We start from the raw sequence: 19,527 nt of genomic DNA on the forward strand, positions 1-19,527 counted from the left end.
TATGACAACCCGAAGGTCGGAGGATGACATGAAAAAGTCACAGAAGATGAAGAGCACCCATTTGTCATTTTCTACCAGACTACCACTCCTCTCATCTCTCTTTCGTACAAAATACAAAATGTCACTCTCACTCGCTCGATCGTCACACACTCTCTTATAATTAACTCTCTCTGGCTCTGCTGCCTCGGCCTCGCCTCCTCACACCATTTAACCCTTTCCTTCCTTTTTCCTTCCCCAATCCCCATAGAGGCATATATAGAGGCATAGAGCATAGCACTGTACTACATCGATCTCCTCGCCCGCCCCCAACAATCAAATCAACCCAAGATAAACAAAAAAGAGGAGGGGAGCTAGGGAGATGGAAACAGAGGGGAGAGGCCATGACCATGACCATGACCATGATGATGAGGCTCTGGAGGCTCTGGCTCTGGAGAAAGAGAAAGACAAAGACAAAGAGAAAGACAAAGAGAAGGGGAAGAAGCGAAAGGGAAAGGCGAAGAAGAAAGAAGAAGAGAAATCATGGAACAATAAGTGTAGTAGATTAAGATTAAGATTAAGATTGGTAAGGTATGATGAGCTGCCAGATTACATGAAAGACAATGAGTTCATATTGAATCATTACAGGTGTGAGTGGCCTCTTATCAAAGCTTTCTTCAGCCTCTTCTCTTGGCACAATGAGACCCTTAATATCTGGACGTAAGTTCATTTAATTACACTACTGCTACCTCAAATTGGAATAATATATATATATATATATATATATTATATTCCACCACATTTCCAATTCACTCCCTTAATTAATTATTCATGATCTTCCTTTCATTTCATATTTATGTATTTATGTCTAGACATCTGCTGGGCTTCTTGCTCTTCTTCTGCTTGGCTCTCTTGCATTTGAGCTACTATATCCCTCAAGTTGCTCATTTTCTCGGCCATATCTCTGGGTAACAATTTCACATATTTTCTTTTTTACAAAGATATTATCACAAACAACTCTTCAAATAATTTTAAACCCTCAATTTTCTTATTCACCATCAACCAATTCAACAAAATAAAGCAAAAACTGTCCTATTAGTAGAGGATAGACTTTTTCTTTGGTTTGACTGCTTGTAAACTTCTAATGATGTAATCAGTGCTAGTTTAAAAAATCCAACTTACATTTTATATACATATACAACAACTTAACTTTGCTCTCGTCATTTAAAATTTTGCATATTGTTTTTTAGGTCTATTGCCACAAGTGCAATGGAAAATGTCTCTGCCAATTTCGGAAGTTTCTTTGTTGTAAGTTCTGCATCTTCTTACTTTCAGAAAAAAATAAAAATAAAAAAAAGAACGAAGTGTATCTTTCCAATTGAAATCTTCTGATTTAGCTAGAATTTTTCAGACAAGTTCATTTGAGAAAGTTCTCTAGCTTTCTGACCTCTGCTTTAATCTTAAGTTCTCTAATATGGAACTTACAGTATTTTGTATGAGATTAGGCATGGTAGGTAAAACCACTAAATTAAGCTTGCGAGGTTTTGGTTGATAAGTTTTGAGGTAGGAAGCCCTTCTTTCCTCATTTACATCAAAAGACCCCCGTCTTTTTGGTACATTAATATTAATATTAATAGTTAAGTACACAGCTCTTTCAAAACAGTTGATGTAACTACATTATATTAATTAAGGGCAGCAGACAGATAGGTGTCTCCCATCGATATAAAAGCTTGAAAAGACTTAAATTAGTTAGTATTATGTTCATTTTTGAACTGCTGCATTTAAATAACAGATTAATTTGGGTGGTTGACCTTTATCCATCAACATCTCCAACTTCTGGGTCCTACAAAATGCATTAGCACTAACAATCTTACCTTATTAAGACCTTACCGGTACCAATAGCAATAGGTACTGTTCCTATTAAGAATGTCAAGGCCAATAAGAGGCTATTAAATTAAAAGAACAGGTGTTATTCTGAGAAAAACTACCATGTATCTCTCTGGAAATGTTTTCTTTGAAACTAAATAAAAAAAAATAAAAAAATCCAACTATGTTCAGGGCGCAGCCTATTTTGTCAAACTTGACACACCCATCGGCGCACATATCACTGCCACAGCAGATCCGAGCACACCACGGTGGCCATTCTTCGTGTTCCTAGCAGGGGCCATGTTCTGCCTTTTGTGTAGCAGCTTGTGCCACCTCCTCTGCTGCCACTCGCACCGCCTGAACCTCTTTCTGATTCGGCTTGACTTTGTTGGCATAGCTGTGATGATAGTCACCTCATTCTTCCCTCCTATATACTATATCTTCCAATGTGACCCCCAATGGCAAATTGTTTATTTAACGGCCATCTCAGCTTTTGGGCTCGTCACAATTTACACTCTCCTTGACCCCCGTCTGTCCAATGCAAGGTATATTTTGTTTTGGGTCTAATCAGGTTTATGTCAAATCACTGTGCCAATAAAATCAGTTTTGTTAATAATTATTTTTTGGATATCAGGTTTCGCAGTTACCGTACACTATTGTTTGTGGGTATGGGCCTCTCTGGGATTGTACCTGCTGTACATGCCACAATTGTGAACTGGAGTGTGCCACAGCGTAACGTGACCCTAGCATACGAGGCAGCCATGGCATTATCGTACCTGACGGGTACTGTCTTCTACGTGACGAGGGTTCCAGAAAGGTGGAAGCCTGGATCATTTGATTTAGCTGGCCATAGTCATCAGATTTTTCACATTTTTGTGATTTTTGGTGCCCTTGCCCACTATGTCGCAGCTGTCATATTTATTGGGGTTCGGGATAAATTGGGATGCAATGTACATTAGTAGTATTTCATCCATCTAATATCTTTAAATCAATTGTGGATTTTATGTTTCAGATTATTTTATTGTTTTATTTATATAGGGTTGAGCTTTGCTTATATTATATATGTTGGTCTTTTCTTTTGAGTGATTAATATTTCTCATGTAACTACAGAAGGAAAAGAGTTATAAAGAAAAAAAGTTTCAGCCTATATTGGTATTTTGAGTGATTAATATTTCTTTTGGTGTTTACTTTGCGGGGAGGGTTTAGGGTTTAGTTATTTATATTGAAATTTAATTGAATTTCATTTTTGTAAAACTTTTTTATATAATTCAATTTCTTTTATAAAATATTAAAAAAATGCTTTCTCTGCACAGTTCTGTATTTATTACAGAAAAAGTAGAACAAAATGGAAAATTCAGAATCCAACATAAAAGGCCGGCCCCATTATTGTACAATAAAATTTGAGGCCCGGCCCATAATCAGCCTGGTAATACATCGCTCTCTCGCTCTCTCGGTTGGAACTTGGAAGTGGAAGTGCCCAAGCCGAAGTATGCCAGAGCTACCGGAGGTGGAGGCGGCGCGGCGTGCGCTGCAATCTATCTGCGTTGGGAGGAGGATCAGGAGATGCGCTGTGGCACGCGACTCCGTGGTCATCTCTGGTGTATCCCCTTTGCGCCTCGAGTCAGCTCTTTCAGGAAGGTCCATTTTGGAAGCGAGACGCAAGGGAAAAAATCTCTGGTTGCGTCTCGATCAGCCTCCATTCCCCTCTTTTCAATTTGGTTACTTGTTTCTTCAATGCTTTTATATTGAATGAAAAATATTTATCAAAATCAAATATGAATATTAATTCCTTAATATTTTCTACAAACAATCCCCTCATTCTCATTGTAATGCTTTAGGAATGGCTGGAGCTATCTACATAAAGGGTATTCCTGTCACAAATTACAAAAGGTGTTTTTTCCCCTTTTTTTTTTTTTTCTTCTTTCTTTCTTTCTTTCTAGATTCTACACAGCTTTAGACATGAAAGGGTTGATAATTTTTTATTTTTTTATTAGGTCTGCTGTGCAACAGACAGACGAGTGGCCATCCAAATATTCTAAATTATTTGTTCAAGTGAGTTTTATTTAAGATGCTTTATGATCCTTCTCCAACCATCTATGTACCTTGGTTTGTTTGCATCTCCAAATGGTGATCTCTTTTCTTTTTTCATTACTGATTTTTTAATTTTAATTTTTTTTTTCTAGTTAGATGATGGTATAGAATTCTCCTTCACTGACAAGAGACGTTTTGCAAGAATTTGCTTGCTTGATGATGTAATTTATTCTCTTGCCTTTATTTTTGCCACAAATTGTTTGATGATTTTTCATTACTTCATATTTATATTCCTTCTCTTTTTTTTTATGGCATATTACAAGCAGCCAGAATCTATGCCTCCTATTTCTGAATTAGGCCCTGATGCATTATTTGAGCCTATGCAATTGAACAACTTCATTGATTCCCTTAGTAAGAAAAAGACAGGCATAAAAGCTCTCTTACTTGATCAGGTTGGTAGCAGCTAAAAACTTATTTATCCCTAATTAATGCTTTAATAACTTCATCATCATTCAACTCACCTATGTAATATGCATTTTTTTACTGTCACAGTGTTTTATATCCGGTATTGGTAACTGGATTGCTGATGAGGTGCTTTATCAGGTTAGGCTCTCTACCTTCTCGCTATGTACTTCGCAAACTAGTTGTTATGTTTTAGTCCTATTTGATTTAAATATTCTTTAGGCGAGAATTCATCCCCTGCAAACTGCGGCTAATTTGTCAAAGGAGAGCTGTAAATTACTACATCAGTCTATCAATGAGGTCTCTCTTTGTATACCTGTATCTTTTGTTGTTGTTTTTTTTTTTTTTTTTTTTTTTAAATTACAGATATATTTGTATTTACCAAAAGTTTTACATACCTAAAGGTAATCAAGCATGCAGTTGAAGTTGATGCTGATTCAAGTAGATTTCCCTCTGATTGGCTCTTTCATGTAAGATGGGGAAAGAAGCCTGGAGATGTTAATGGTAAATATCAAGAAAAGTAACTCAATCAAATTTTAATCCCATATTTATTGGTTCAGCTATTCTAGTGCATGCCAGCAATGCAGTGAGTGCCAAACTAAGTGGTGCCTTACTATTTGGATCTCAATTATACATCTAACTTTGTTTAGACATCTTTTTCTCCTTTCGTTGTCTTGTTGCACTTAAACATTTTAGCTTTTTATTGTTTCAGGCGAGAAAATTGAATTTATCACAGCTGGTGGCCGTGTAAGTTTGATCGAGTCAAAAGAGTATTAATTATGATCTTTGTATTTTTCCCTAGCTAGGTCCTGATTTATAACCTTTTTTCATTTCAGACGACAGCTTATGTGCCTGAATTGCAAAAACTGATGGGAACTGAATTAAATATGAATTCAACTCTTAAACATAAAAGAGCAAGTAGAAGTCATACTAAGAGTGACAACTCACTTGCTGAGACCAAAAAGAAGAAGAGTAAAGATATACAAAAGGGAGAGAACTCTGTAAATGTTGCTAAGAAGCTTGAAAAAGGTAAAACTAAGATTGTTCAAAATGGGGATTTTAATGGTGATTTTATAAATGATCCAAGCAAGAAGAGGGGTGCAGTGGAAAGAATTACAAGACCCACAAACTAGCACCGTAATCTCTACATTTTTAAATTATATATGTATACTATTCCCAAAATGAGCCTAGCTATTAGAACTTAGAAGGCAGGCAGGGCAGGGCTGAAGAAAGTTTACATGGTTGTTTGTTTTGAAAGAATTATTCTCCGACTTTTAGAGATGCTCTTTCCTTCTAAGTTGGGAATTAATAATTAATTGTAAAATTTAGCTAGCTAGATTGAGATGGCGCTTACTATGTAATCCTCTCCTTTTAATTAATTTGTAGAGAATCGCAGATATTGTTTCATATATATATACTTGATGGGCTCATGTGATGCAATTAGTTTTTTCTGGTTGGTTGATGTTATACGTACGTACAAGGAACGGATTAAACTAATTATTTAAATGATTGATTCTAATTTATAAGTTGTGGTTGCATGCCATTATCATAACAATTCTGAAAAAAAAACAAACAACAATAAAGAAGTCAAACAAACAATCTCAGAGCTTAATTAGATTGCACCAGTAGCAAATAAATAGAAAACAAACAAAAAAGAACTAATTATTGAAGACAACCTCTCATGTCTTTAATTGATCTCTTTGGATAAAGAATCAGGGTCCTCTTTTGTCCGTCAACTCATTAATTAGCTCAACACCTGCATTGTGATCACATTATCTTAAAGAAAAAAATTATGAAGAAATTATTAAGTTGTCTTTTATTTTTTTTGGAGGGAAATGTACTTTTTAGGTGGGGACTTATCGCCGGACAAACTACGTACTACTGTGCTTCTCTTGTTCAAGAATGTTTTTATTTTTTTATTTTTGAGGAACCTGTTCAAGTGCAAGGTCAACAAGCTGAAAAGGAGGCCTCTCTTAGAGAGTTACGTTCTTCCTTTAAGTAAATTTTCATTTTAATTTCATACTTTTTTGATCTGTTAGCTAGTTTGCTATCGAGTTTGGTTAATTAGCTACATATGGCATGGCACCATTATTTTTGGAATGCTTGAATTTGATCATGATTATAATTAGTATTTAACTTCCTGCAAATTTCTTCTTTCAAATATATATATAATAGCACTTGTTTCAAACTCAACTCAGTTAATTAAGACTTAAGAAGAGATGTCTCACCTTATTATGAGTCTTCTAAACACTACAAGTATAGCCTGGGGGCGGAGACTTCCCACAAGTGAGAAGCAGTTGCAATGCCAGAGGGAGATATATATTGATATTAAGCAACTTAAGCTTGATAGTTGTGCACAAACACACTGCTGCCTCCAGTTCAACAAGCCCTCCCAACAAGGGACAACACTGGTTTGCCACCGGATCGCCTAACCCTATGTGCACCAACCCTCCCAACAAATCCACACAAGCTCCTAATTTCAAAGAATCAACTGGGCATGAAGCAGGTGGTGATGGCGTGACGGGTGTAGGTGGTGATGGCGTGACGGGTGTAGGTGGTGATGGTGTGACGGGTGTAGGTGGTGATGGCGTGACGGGTGTAGGTGTCGGTGTCGGTGTCGGTGTAGGTGTCGGTGTCGGTGTATTAGGTGGTGGGGGACACGGTGTCGGTGTTGTACCCGGGGGAGTTGGTGTTGTTCCGGGGGGACCTACATATGGAGGGTTCGTAATGGGACCCTTAGGTGGTGTAGGCGGTACATAGACAGGAGGTGGTACGAAAACAGGTGGTGGTGAGACATATGGTGGCCTGACTGGACCCTTAGGTGGTGTAGGTGGTACGAAAACAGGTGGTGGTGAGACATATGGTGGCCTGACTGGACCCTTTGGAGGTGGAAAGACAACAGGCGGTCCCACAACAGGACCCTTCGGGGGTGGTACATAGACGGGGGGATGGGGGTGATGCACCGGGCCCTTAGGTGGACGGGTAATGGGGCCTTTCGGGGGGTTTGATTTTGGTGGTTTAGGGCCCTTTGGAGGGTGCGGCTTCGAGGGGCTGTTGCCGGGGGGATGCGGGTAGGACCCGCCTTTAGGAGGCTTTGTTGTGGGTGGTTTGTCGCAGTCGCAGGAGAGGATTGGGGCAAGAGAGGAGAGGAAGAGCATGAGGGTTAGGAGAAGTGCTGAGGACTTGGTAGAGTCCATTGTTAGACACTTGTGTTGTGTTGTGTTGTGTTGTGTTGTGGTTATATCTAAGTCTTGGAGGAGATCATGGTTTATATAAGTTGTATATATAGTAAGAGAGAAACCCTAATGGGCTTTTGATGCTATATAGCTGCAAGCATATATATATAAATTTGCACCCCATACTCATCATGATGTCAGTTAATTATATTATTACGACACACACACACAGTCACAGACATGTATATATATATGTGTGTTGATCTTTCTTGAAAAATTTACATTACAATTAATACAAGTGGTACATAATTACCAGCAAATTAACTTGTGAAAGCATGCATGTCATCAGAAGAACTTCTATAGGCAAATTTACATACATATATAGGCTCTCTCTTTTCTTTTGAAATTAAGTAAGGTCACCAAAATTTAGCATTAATTCCTCACAATTCATATTTGAAATTATCTTTTCCATGTAAAGTTGTTACATTTCAGGTTTGCCTTAATAATTAAATCACTGTGTGTCATCCCTGGGTAAAGAAAAATAATTAATTACTTGAGGAAAATGTTGTCAGAAACAACAAAATTAAGTACTAGCTAGCTAGAATAAAAATAAAAAAGTTTGAGTTTTCGGCCAAAATAAAAATGTTATCCAAACTGATTGATTTTGCTAGCTAGCGTTGCCCAATGGCCAATGCCCATGTGAGCATGCAAAAAGGTTTGCTTGGTCAGAACTAATTAAGTACTAGCTAGCTAGAATAAAATGAAGACATAAATTAATCCAGAGTTCACTTCACAAGGCCAAATGACGAATGACTGTAGTGCAATTGCATGTGCATTGACCAACTTGTGAGAGATATCATGTGGCAAAGTGACCTCCAAAAAGATTATCGTTAAACAATTTATAATAATTAAGTAGAAAAATATGAAAATTTTATTTGTCTTTCATATTGGAAAATCATGTTTAGGCGCTATATATCGATATTAATTATATTACAACTATCATTGCTATTATTGATATTTAATTAATTTAATAATAAGGTATGTATATTAATTAATTAATTGTTTGATGCGTCCGATCGAGTTGGTTCAAGACAATAACCGACTCCATCTGCGAGGATAAAAAATGACTACCAGTGAAAATAAACCAACAAAAATTATTATTTTCGAAGATATCGTTATTAATATTATCGACTGGAATAGCAATGAGGATACCAACACAATATATATAATTAAGCACTTAATTTTACCATTGATTCTTGTTGTAGGCCCCTTTGCCGTTATTAATTAATTTCTCCGGTTCCGACCCTGACCAAATCCTATATATTCACAATTTTAAATGGAGTTTATATATATATATATATAGTAAAGCTAGGGTGTGATGTGCTCACCAAGAGGATTTGGTGAGCACAACTCCAAAAGTATATTGGATCGACTTTAACATGCTAGCATATTCCTATATATATATATATATATATATAGAGAGAGAGAGAGAGAGAGAGAGAGATGGGCTACGGTGAGTTGCGAAGTAAAGTGACTATCTTACTTCACGCTCATATTTTGTGATTTTAAAGTTCAAAACGTCGATCCGAACCGTTCATCTTGTTCTCCATATTGAAATGTGCTTGGAGACCAAATTTTACATCTTTTGAAATTTTTTTACTATTTATTAAGCAATTTTGAAAGTCGCTGATCTGATGGTCCAGAAAATTTTACTGTTTTCACTGTTCATAGCAAAACAGCAATTTTAAAAAATGCTTAATAAATAGTAAAAAAATTTCAAAAAATGAAAAATTTGGTCTCCAAGCACATTTCAATATGGATTAAACATCTAACGGTTCGGATCGGTCGTTTGGACTTTCAAAATAAAAATACGGCGTGAAGTAGAAACGCATTTTACTTTGCAACTCACCGTAGCCCATCTCTCTCTCTCTCTCTATATATATATATAATACTAGAGGAGGGTTAAAATGCACCCTCCTCTCATATCTTCATTTTTAAAGTTCAAATAGTCGATTCGAACCTTCCAACGTGTTATTCATATTAAAATGTGCTTGGAGACCACATTTTACATTTTTTGAAAATTTTTTACTATTTTTTCAAAATGTTTGAAAATCATCACTTTGTTGAATTTTTTATTATTGTTTAGTTTAATCAAAAATTCTGAAAAAATAGTAAAAAATTTCCTAAAAATGTAAAATTTGGTCTCCAAACACATTTTAATATAAAGAACACATTAGAAGGTTCAAATCGACTATTTAAACTTTGAAAATAAAGATATGAGAAGAGGGTGCACATTAGAAGCACAAAAAGGAGGGTGCATTTTAACCCTCCTCATAATACTATTAATTAATAAACTGAATCCGAAAAATAGCCCGAATATAGCAATTAGTGTGTGTATATATATATATATATATAAGCTCTCATTTTATATATACTGAAGTGCATCATGAGGGTATATATACCGATTTTTTTTAAAATACCCACCCAAAAAATATTTTATTAAAAATAATCAAACTTCAGCCAAATTTTTAAAAATGTCCAAACCGCGGATTTTTTTTTTCCGACCGCGGATATTTTCCGCGGGCCGGATTTTTTTTTTTCATTTTTTTTAGAGTTTGGAGTTAGGAAAATAATGTTTTTTTGGAATTTTTTGTCCAACTTTGCACCTCTGATTAACATATCAAAACACCTCCAAAAAGCATAAAAATTTACCGACATGTATTCTTGACTTCATAGAAAAAGACTGTGAAGTTTCATACAAAATCTCAAAACAGATCGTGAGATATCGGCTCTCAAAAATTGCCCGCACTGCTGAAGAAGTGCTTCTGAGCCCAACTTTGCACCTCTGGTTAACATATCAAAGCACCTCCAAAAAGCATGAAAATTTACCTACATGCATTCTAGACTTTATATAACAAGACTGTGAAGTTTTATACAAAATATCAAAACAGATCGTGAAATATCGGCTCTCAAATATTGCCCGAACTGCTGAAGGAGTGCTTCTGAGCTCAACTTTGCACCTCTGGTTAACATATCAAAGCACCTCCAAAAAGCATGAAAATTTACTGACATGCATTCTTAACTTCATAGAACAAGACTGTGAAGATTCATACAAAATCTCAAAACAGACCGTGAGATATCGGCTCTCAAAAATTCCCGAACTGCTGAAGGAGTGCTTCTGAGCTCAACTTTGCACCTCTGGTTAACATATCAAAGCACCTTCAAAAATCATGAAAATTTACCGACTTGCATTCTTAACTTCATAGAACAATACTGTGAAGATTCATACAAAATCTCAAAACAGACCGTGAGATATCGGCTCTCAAAAATTGCCCGAACTGCTGAAGGAGTGCTTTTGAGCCCAAATTTGCACCTCTAGTTAACATAACAAAACACCTTCAAAAATCGTGAAAATTTATCGACATGCATTTTTGACTTCATAGAACAAGACTGTGAAGTTTCATACAAAATATCAAAACAGACCGTGAAATATCGGCTCTCAAAAATTGTCCGAATTGTTGAAGGAGTGCTTCATGATTTTTTTGATATGTTAATTAGAGATGCAAATTTGGACTCAGAAGCACTCCTTCAGAGAGAGTTCAGTTTTGTTATGTTTGAGTTTTGATTTGTTATGTTTAGTTTTATTATCTTCTTAGTATATGTTTTATTATGTTTCAGCTTTTGGTTTTGTTATGTTTCATTATCTCACGGTCTATTTTGAGTTTTTGTATGAAACTTCACAGTCTTGTTCTATGAAATCAAGAATACATGTCGGTAAATTTTCATGATTTTTGAAGGTGCTTTGATATGTTAACCAGATGTGCAAAGTTGGGCTCAGAAGCACTCCTGCAGCAGTTCGGGCAATTTTTGAGAGCCGATATCTCACGGTCTGTTTCGAGATTTTGTATAAAACTTCACAGTCTTGTTCTATAAAGTCTAGAATGCATGTCGGTAAATTTTCATGCTTTTTGGAGGTGCATTGATATGTTAACCAGAGGTGCAAAGTTGAGCTCAGAAGCACTCCTTCAGCAGTTCGGGCAATTTTTGAGAGCCGATATCTCACGGTCTGTTTTGAGATTTTATATGAATCTTCACAGTCTTGTTCTATGAAGTTAAAAATACATTTCGGTAAATTTTCATGCTTTTTGGAGGTGCTTTGATATGTTAACCAGAGGTGCAAAGTTGAGCTCAGAAGCACTCCTTCAGCAGTTCGGGCAATTTTTGAGAGCCGATATTTCACGATCTGTTTTGATATTTTGTATAAAACTTCACAGTCTTGTTCTATAAAGTCTAGAATGCATGTTGGTAAATTTTCATGCTTTTTGGAGGTGCTTTGATATGTTAACCAGAGGTGCAAAGTTGGGCTCAGAAGCACTCCTTCAGCAGTGCGGGCAATTTTTGAGAACCGATATCTCACGATCTGTTTTGAGATTTTGTATGAAACTTCACATGCTTATTCTATGAAGTCAAAAATAAATGTCGATAAATTTTCATGCTTTTTGGAGGTATTTTGATATGTTAATCAGAGGTGCAAAGTTGGACAAAAAATTCCAAAAAAACATTATTTTCCTAACTCACTCTAAAAAAAAAAAAAAAAATCCAGCCCGCGGAAATATCCGCGGTCGGAAAAAAAAAATTTTTTTTTTTTTTTTCGGGGCGCGAATTTTTTCCGCGGTCCGGAATAAAAATTTCGGCCCACGGAAAAAATCCGCGGTTTGGGCATTTTTAAAAATTTGGCTGAAGTTTGGTTATTTTTAATAAAATATTTTTTTGGGTGGGTATTTTTAAAAAAATCGGGTATATATATACTCTCGTCGATAATAGCGAAACCTCCAAAAATAATAATTTATATCGGCTAAAAAGGACGGAAAGAAGGGCTTATCCACAGTACCCTCCATCGAGTAATTGTAATTTTTTATCCTTAATTAATTACGGATAGTTGTTTTTTGTCTTCATATTCTTGTAGTTATTGAATCCTGAATTAAGCTACCTTATTGTATATAATATAACTATTTTCCTCAAAAAAATTGTTAGCGCGTTGATTCCGACAGAAACCGAGACATAAACCGGAATTGCAGCTTATTAAATAGGTAGATACCCTTGAAGATATATTCAAGAGATAATAAAAACAAAATTAAGTCACGTGAAGAAAAAGGGGATGGCATACAGCATACTGGCAAAGTGCATGATCTTCCAAAAGAGTTTGGCAAGATTATTTTTTTTAGAAAAAAAGTACTTGTCCTCTTCTTCGATCCACGGATACAACAACTGGACTCCAAAATTCCAAAATAATAATAATAAATAGATAAGCCCGCTGATTTGTTAGGACATTACGCCTTAGATGAAAAAATCTGAATCGAAATCGGATGAATTTGTCAGAATTGGCCGAAAACTCGAACTTTTTTGTCATAAGCCTGTTTTATCTTAAAAAAAAATAATTTGTCAACAATTTACGTTTAGACAAATGATTACAATAAAATAATATACTAATACAATATACTACAAGCATTTCTCCTCTTCAATAACTGTTTAAATAATTATATTTACATGTAATTATTTATTTTAACAACAAAAGGTAGCATGATGTGAAAATCTTTTATATGTTTTAGCAACAAAATACATCCAATCTTAAATATACAAGCATTACTCCTCGGAATCGGTCTTTTTACATGTTTAAATAGTTATATTCACATCCTCTCCAATACCTGATAAGGGAATCTTTTACATTTACTATATCTGGACCGTTCTTTTTAACTTGGCACGAATCTCAAAGCCCAAAAATATTGTCCTCTATGGTGACTCGAATCCCAAACCGGTTGAGATTTAATCTCAAACCGTAAAGTGAGGCTAATCCTCTGCAATACCTGAGAGGATACAGATTTGTGATTGTTGTTTCAAGCAATTCTCTTTTTGTCTATTTGACTAATTTGCAAAATATACAATTATTGAATTTTATGATTTTTTTTCTATTTTACAGATTATGCAGATTCACGACAATTGGAATTGGAATATATATTGGTTCAACCGAAGTAATTATGAAGACATTTATTAAGAATTTAAATTGTAAAATTATAAATTTGGTAAAGTGTTTTTGATGTTGTTTCAACAGGGAGCAAACATTGGTAACGTTTGACAAACTTTATAATGATTATACTAGTAAGAATAAAATAAATTCAAACTTCACAAAATTCATGTTTTTGATCAAGTTTCTACAGGGTACAATCATTAGTAACGTTTGACAAACCTTGGTAACATTTATTATTGAGCTGCACAGAAAAAGACAACCCTAATTTTTACTTTGAACTAAAAATTTAACGTTTGTCACACGTTGTAATGTTTATAGGCAGAAAGCTCTTTCTAGAGCTGCCACTATAAATAGAGTTTTGGGCTTATTTCCAAAGCAACTTTTAGCCGCTCTTAACTTTCAAAAAGTAATTTTTTGTGAGTTTGAGTTCCTCTATTGCTGTGAGAGTTTAGAACTTCAAAATCATTCAAACTTCAAATTCATTTTACTAATCTTGAGTTAGAATATACTAGAGTGAGTTTTTGAGTGTTTCTCTTGCGAATATTAACTTAGAGACTTCTTTCTTTTCTCGAGTTGGCCGTGTGACTTTCCATTAGTTGTAAGGGCTCACCGGTTCACAAGTTGTAAACATTTCTCGTTGGAAAATAGAAAGGCACACCTAGAAGAGGTTGCGACGTCCCGAAGACGTGGGCCTTTTTGCCGAACTCCATTAACACCTGTGTGTCAAATTTCTCTAAACTCATATATTTACTTTTAATTGCAATTATTTTTTAATTTTAAGTAATTAGTGGTGCATTAAGTATAACAGTGTGGTGTGGTGGTAGTTGGCTTAGTTGATATTAAAGAGCTCACTGGTTCGAGTTACACAAGAAGCAAAAAAATTTAGAGAGTGATATTTGTGTGTTTCGGCCAAAATTTGACTGGAATAGGACTGTTTTGGCCGAAATTGAACGAAACATCACCTACCGTGTAACTAGGCTTGAAATTGAATCGATACATTCCAGTCTGAAATGGCCGATTTTTCCTTCTATGCATTAGGGGGGCTTATTTGTCCTTAAAAATTGCTAAAATGGTTAGTTATCATCGTCAATCTCATATGATTATACTCTAATTAAGGACATTAGAAGGCTTATTCATCCGCCTACCATTTCGTTACCTGACAATTTTAACGGTTAAGAATAAGATTGAGTAAAGTCAATTCTTAATGAAAAAGATAGAGTATGGATAAAGTCAATTTTTAGTGAGTATGGATATGAAATGCTTTTATCCTACCCGTATCGTATCTATATATTGACAGCTCTAATGATTATACTCTAATTAAAGAAAGACGTGCAATCTATTATATATATGTATATATAATCCAAGGGTTAATTTGGTATTGTTCATACCCTCCGCTCTGTCCAATCTGCATCTTACGGTCTTTGCATCGCTCTTTCTCGCAGTCGACACTGTTTGTTCCCGTTTCTCGTGTTTGTTTTTTTCCACTTAAATTAATTATTTTAAGCTCCTTTGTCCGCCTTTTTTCTTTATTTTTTAAAGGTAGGTGGAAATTCCAATAACATGTATATTGATTAATACAAAAAAAAAGTATTTACAAATTTGTCGTTTTTATTCATCTTTTGTTTGTCTTTTTTTTTCACTTTATTTTTCTCCGCATTTTTCTGCATTTGTCTACACTAGGGGTGTCAATGGGTACGGTAAGGGTCGGGTGGAAGCATTTTCATACCCGTACCCGTCACAAATTATCCTTATCCGTACCCTACCCTTACCCGTTACAAATTGCCTTACCCGTACCCTACCCTTACCCGTTATAGTTGTCGGATAACGAAACGGTAGCGGGTAAATAACGGTTAATACTTGTATAATAATTATTTTTATTATTTATTAAATAAAACACTAAGACACATTTATTCGTCACATATATAATCACACTACTAATATGAAAATTAATTCTAACTATATTGATTTTTATCAAAACACAAATTTAAAAAAAAAATATCTCTGTTCTTTAATTAAAAAAATAAGGTATGCAAATAAAAGCAAGATGGTCAATTATTCAAGTACTTTAACGGTGATTATGTTTAACATAGTTACATAAATGGTTAATTGTTCAACTTAGAAAATTTAATAAAATTTATTTTCTAAGATTAAGAGTAGTTGCCAGTTGGACTGTTGGAGAGGGATAGTAATTCAATGCTCATTAAGATATGTAATATATACAATTCTTTTATATAATTACCCGATCGGGTAACGGGTACGAAATAGGCTCTACCCGTACCCTTACCCGTTTTGATAACGAAAAAAAATCTTTACCCGTACCCGTACCCGATAAGTTTACGAAAAAAAAATCTTACCCATACCCGTCTTATCGAATACGGTACGGATCGGGTAAACGGATAAAAGGGTGCCATTGACACCCCTAGTCTACACTTGTTTTATATAATTTTGATAATAATTAATTATGTCAATCTCGTATGTTTGAGACAGAATCCACTCAAAGGTAATGGATACGATCCGATAAAAAAGTTTCATTTATTTATTTAACTTTTTACTACCTGAATTTCGAAAGTTTTTACCTCAACAGTACTTCGTTTGTAACTTTGTATCTTCTTCTCCATTTTTTGAAGGGCTAATGCATTTATGTGTTCGTAAATTCGAAGTTAAGTACATATATTGAAAATAATTTGAAAATTTTAATTCTGGTCCATATCAAAAAAAAAAAAAAATCCCAAATCCATATATATACTCACATCCAAGAGCCGTCTTGGCTAAATTTGAATCATGGTGTCTTTAACTCTTTTTATTTTTTTTATCTTCATAGAGGCTGTAAAGTAGTGGTCAGAGTTCAAATTTTTGATCTTTGAATAACTACACTCTTAAAACCTTTTCTTCTAACCAACTGTACCACCGCCCCATCTCCATGATTAAGGGTGAATCTAAATTGCTTGAATGGGGTCAATTGACCCCCTTTCAATTATTTTTTTTTTATATTTACATCTCTTTTTAATATATTTAAAGGAAAATATTATAGATAGTGTGAAATTGACTCTATTCATAGTAGAAAATTTTTATATACTTGACCTCTATAATGTGAAAGTCTGACTCCACTTCCTGTTGATAATGCCAATTTATATATCAAAAATCACTACTTTTGAGTATGAAAAATGACGAAAAAGCATATGCAAAGTAGCCATTTTTTTAATTATTTACCGCAAATATGTTTTTAGGCTATTTTGCCAGGTTTTGGAGAAAGTTGCGTATTTAGGCCGAAAACGGAGCAAAAATGTCATATTTAATCTATTTCTGAAAATGTCACATTAAAGGAAGATGGCGTCAAAATAGGGCATCACATGGAGCATGCAACACCTCACATGAAGTACACAACATGTGAAATGGTGTAAAAAACAGAAAATTCACTAAGTCAGGAAGCCATGTGGCCTGGACCTATACCGCATGCAGCTACGCAAAGAGGCCACACGAGTCCACGGATTCAATCCTTGGACTGCTTTGGTTGGATTAAATCTCAGTCGTTGACGCAAATTTCGAGCAGAATCCTTCTAAAATAACACATTTATTACTTCATTTCCAAGTTTAGTGGACTATTTTTGGCAGAATATTTATGGCATGGGTGGCCCCGTGATCTCCACTACTTCCACTAAGCTACACTGATTTAGAAATATTGTATATACCCCTCTTGTAATAGGATTTGGTGTGCGTGTTTAATTGTGTTAAGTCCAGAAATTTGAGTAGATTAGAGCGTAAATTCTGGAGAAGAGAAAGGCGGCTCGATCTCAAGGTCTAAGGCGGGAGAAGAAGGCGTCATCTAAGGAGGCAATAGTTCTTCAATTTTCAACGGTTGTGGTTTATGTCTTTCTTATTTTATTCTTTTTTTTTATTTTGCCATGACTTTGATAATCTAATCTTCTCATCTCTAGGGTTTGGGTGCATCGAAATTTTTATTATGTTTTAGTATAATTTATATTTTATCTATGTTGATTTGAGATTTCGTTATATTTTGAATTGCTCTCTATCGTATCCTTGCATACATAGTTATGTATACTATATGCCAATGTCCTTCACATACTAATAGGTGTAAAGTCTTTGTATCTTGGTGTGAATGGGAATACATGTAAGAACTTCAAACACTTCGGCTAACGAGGCTTGGCAGTGATTCAAAGGCTAGGGTTAGAACCCAGTGGGCTTCCTTGGCAGAATATTGTAGATCGTATATTCAATTTATATTAGGAAATGACTTAAAAATAAGTATGGTCTTTGGAATATTATAATTTGTGGGGTAGGATAGGGAAGTATATATTATCCTTTGCGCGAGGAGGATAAATTGCAGATCTTGAATACTCAGAATTGTTAGCCCAAAAGCCAAATGAAAGATCGGAAAACCTTTCAAATTACATAAGGCATAAACCCCAGACATCTGCGGGTAGTGACAGTACTGCGTACGAGTTGCCCTGTGGGACAATCTATGTTGCATGTGGCGGTGATAGGGCAGTATGCGGGGTAGAGAAACGTCGAAATTATACTTTGCTTAATTTAGAAGGAGATGACCTGAACTCTAGAGGCTCTCTATATATGTTTACTTATGCAAATAAATCATAATTAGTGCCACCTCTTCAAAACTATTATAAACCCGAGAATTAATCTATGCTAGTATATGTTGGGTTTCGCGGTGCTGTAACCAAAAACTCGTTTAGGCTTAAGTTGCGGAATGACCGTAGAACAAAAATTTCTACAGCCAACTTAAGCTCAGGATTAAACGGGGTATGTCAGGAAACTTTCCAAGGCGGTCCACCTTCAGTATTCCTTTGGCATCAAAATCCAATTTAATCATTTTACAGATCTACTCCATGATTGATTTCTAAAACTTTAATCTACTTACCAATTAAATAGATTAATATAGCATATTTATACCTTGTTTCCAAATCACAGTTGGAATGCAGACCGAGCGAGTAGAGCCTCACCAGGGAAGGAATCGACTCGGAGTATCACATGTGTGATACCTCTATCGGTTATCCACCAGGACTAACCGGAGAGCGATTTATTTCTTCTGCCAGAAATACCGTAAACTGTGGAATTCTGCAAAAACACTATTCACAGGGAAAAGACGAAAACCCGTAAACACGAATTTTCGGTTGCTCAGTTTCATCAATATGCAAAACTGACATACCGCGAAATTCGGTAAAACACTATTCATCAATCCCGTAAATATACCTCACAACAACTCGCAAGATTATACGTCAACTACGTATAACTTTCTTTTCTCAACCGAAATACTATTTGGGAGAGAAACCGAGAAAGAGAGAAAATACCGATCCGTTTCGACACGAAACGGTATGAGTGAATTAGCAAATTTCTCTCTACCCCTCCACCCCTATTTATAGGGTTTAAGGTTGGTTGCCAAAAGACCAAAATGCCCTCCAAGTTCAGCCTATTTACAAGATATGCCATTGAATGGATAAGGATGACATGTCATGTGGATAAGATCGATGACGTGTCATCTGGATAGGATCGATGACATGTCATGCGGATAAGCACGAATCTAAAAAGACCCGAATGCCCTTGGCCCGAATACAAATAATATTCGTATAATTATTCTGAACAATTATATATATTTTTCTGCGGTTGTTTGTTTCGGTACCGACGACGTGTCATCTGGATAGGATTGATGACATGTCATGCGGATAAGGACGAATCTGAAAAGACCCGAATGCCCTCGGCCCGAATACAAATAATATTTGTATAATTATTCTGAACAATTATATATATTTTTCTTGCGGTTGTTGTTTCGGTAATTTATACAATGTGTCCTGCACATTTATAAATTAACCGGTTAACTTTTATACAACGTGTCACACACGTTTATAAATTAACCAATGTTTTTGCTTGTTATTTTTACATAACATTTATAATTTAATTATAACACGTATAATTAATTATAACCATCTTACTATTGATCATAACCAATTTATAATCAAT

General features: G+C 35.2%; 3 protein-coding genes across 4 annotated transcripts; 2 read left to right on the forward strand and 1 right to left on the reverse strand.

Moving 5' to 3' along the window:
* Window positions 1-245: 245 nt before the first annotated feature.
* HHP1 (heptahelical transmembrane protein1) lies at window positions 246-2,896 on the forward strand. The gene is made up of 5 exons (XM_078306503.1): window positions 246-696; window positions 849-944; window positions 1,227-1,284; window positions 2,035-2,387; window positions 2,477-2,896. The coding sequence occupies exons 1-5, from the start codon at window positions 359-361 to the stop codon at window positions 2,799-2,801; spliced, it is 1,170 nt and encodes a 389-aa protein (XP_078162629.1). The 5' UTR covers window positions 246-358; the 3' UTR covers window positions 2,802-2,896.
* Window positions 2,897-3,308: 412 nt separating this feature from the next.
* On the forward strand, window positions 3,309-5,763 carry LOC144557877 (formamidopyrimidine-DNA glycosylase-like). Its single transcript, XM_078306504.1, has 10 exons — window positions 3,309-3,560; window positions 3,681-3,732; window positions 3,837-3,894; window positions 4,026-4,094; window positions 4,200-4,325; window positions 4,426-4,476; window positions 4,558-4,635; window positions 4,740-4,839; window positions 5,048-5,082; window positions 5,172-5,763. Exons 1-10 carry the CDS (start codon window positions 3,332-3,334, stop codon window positions 5,466-5,468), a joined length of 1,095 nt encoding a protein of 364 aa, XP_078162630.1. The 5' UTR covers window positions 3,309-3,331; the 3' UTR covers window positions 5,469-5,763.
* A 96-nt stretch (window positions 5,764-5,859) lies between these two features.
* Window positions 5,860-7,556, reverse strand: LOC144557878 (uncharacterized). Of its 2 annotated transcripts, XM_078306506.1 has the most exons (3): window positions 7,076-7,556; window positions 6,564-7,003; window positions 5,860-6,091 (listed from the first exon to the last, which is right to left on the reverse strand). In XM_078306506.1, the coding sequence occupies exons 1-2, from the start codon at window positions 7,530-7,532 to the stop codon at window positions 6,579-6,581; spliced, it is 882 nt and encodes a 293-aa protein (XP_078162632.1). In that variant the 5' UTR covers window positions 7,533-7,556; the 3' UTR covers window positions 5,860-6,091; window positions 6,564-6,578. The 2 variants fall into 2 exon arrangements, with proteins under 2 accessions (XP_078162632.1, XP_078162631.1); XM_078306505.1 differs by having other exon boundaries at window positions 6,564-7,556.
* Between the last annotated feature and the right edge of the window lie 11,971 nt (window positions 7,557-19,527).

This window comes from Carex rostrata, chromosome 8 (assembly GCF_964058835.1).
Source record: "Carex rostrata chromosome 8, lpCarRost1.2, whole genome shotgun sequence".
Classification (NCBI taxonomy): domain Eukaryota; kingdom Viridiplantae; phylum Streptophyta; class Magnoliopsida; order Poales; family Cyperaceae; genus Carex; species Carex rostrata.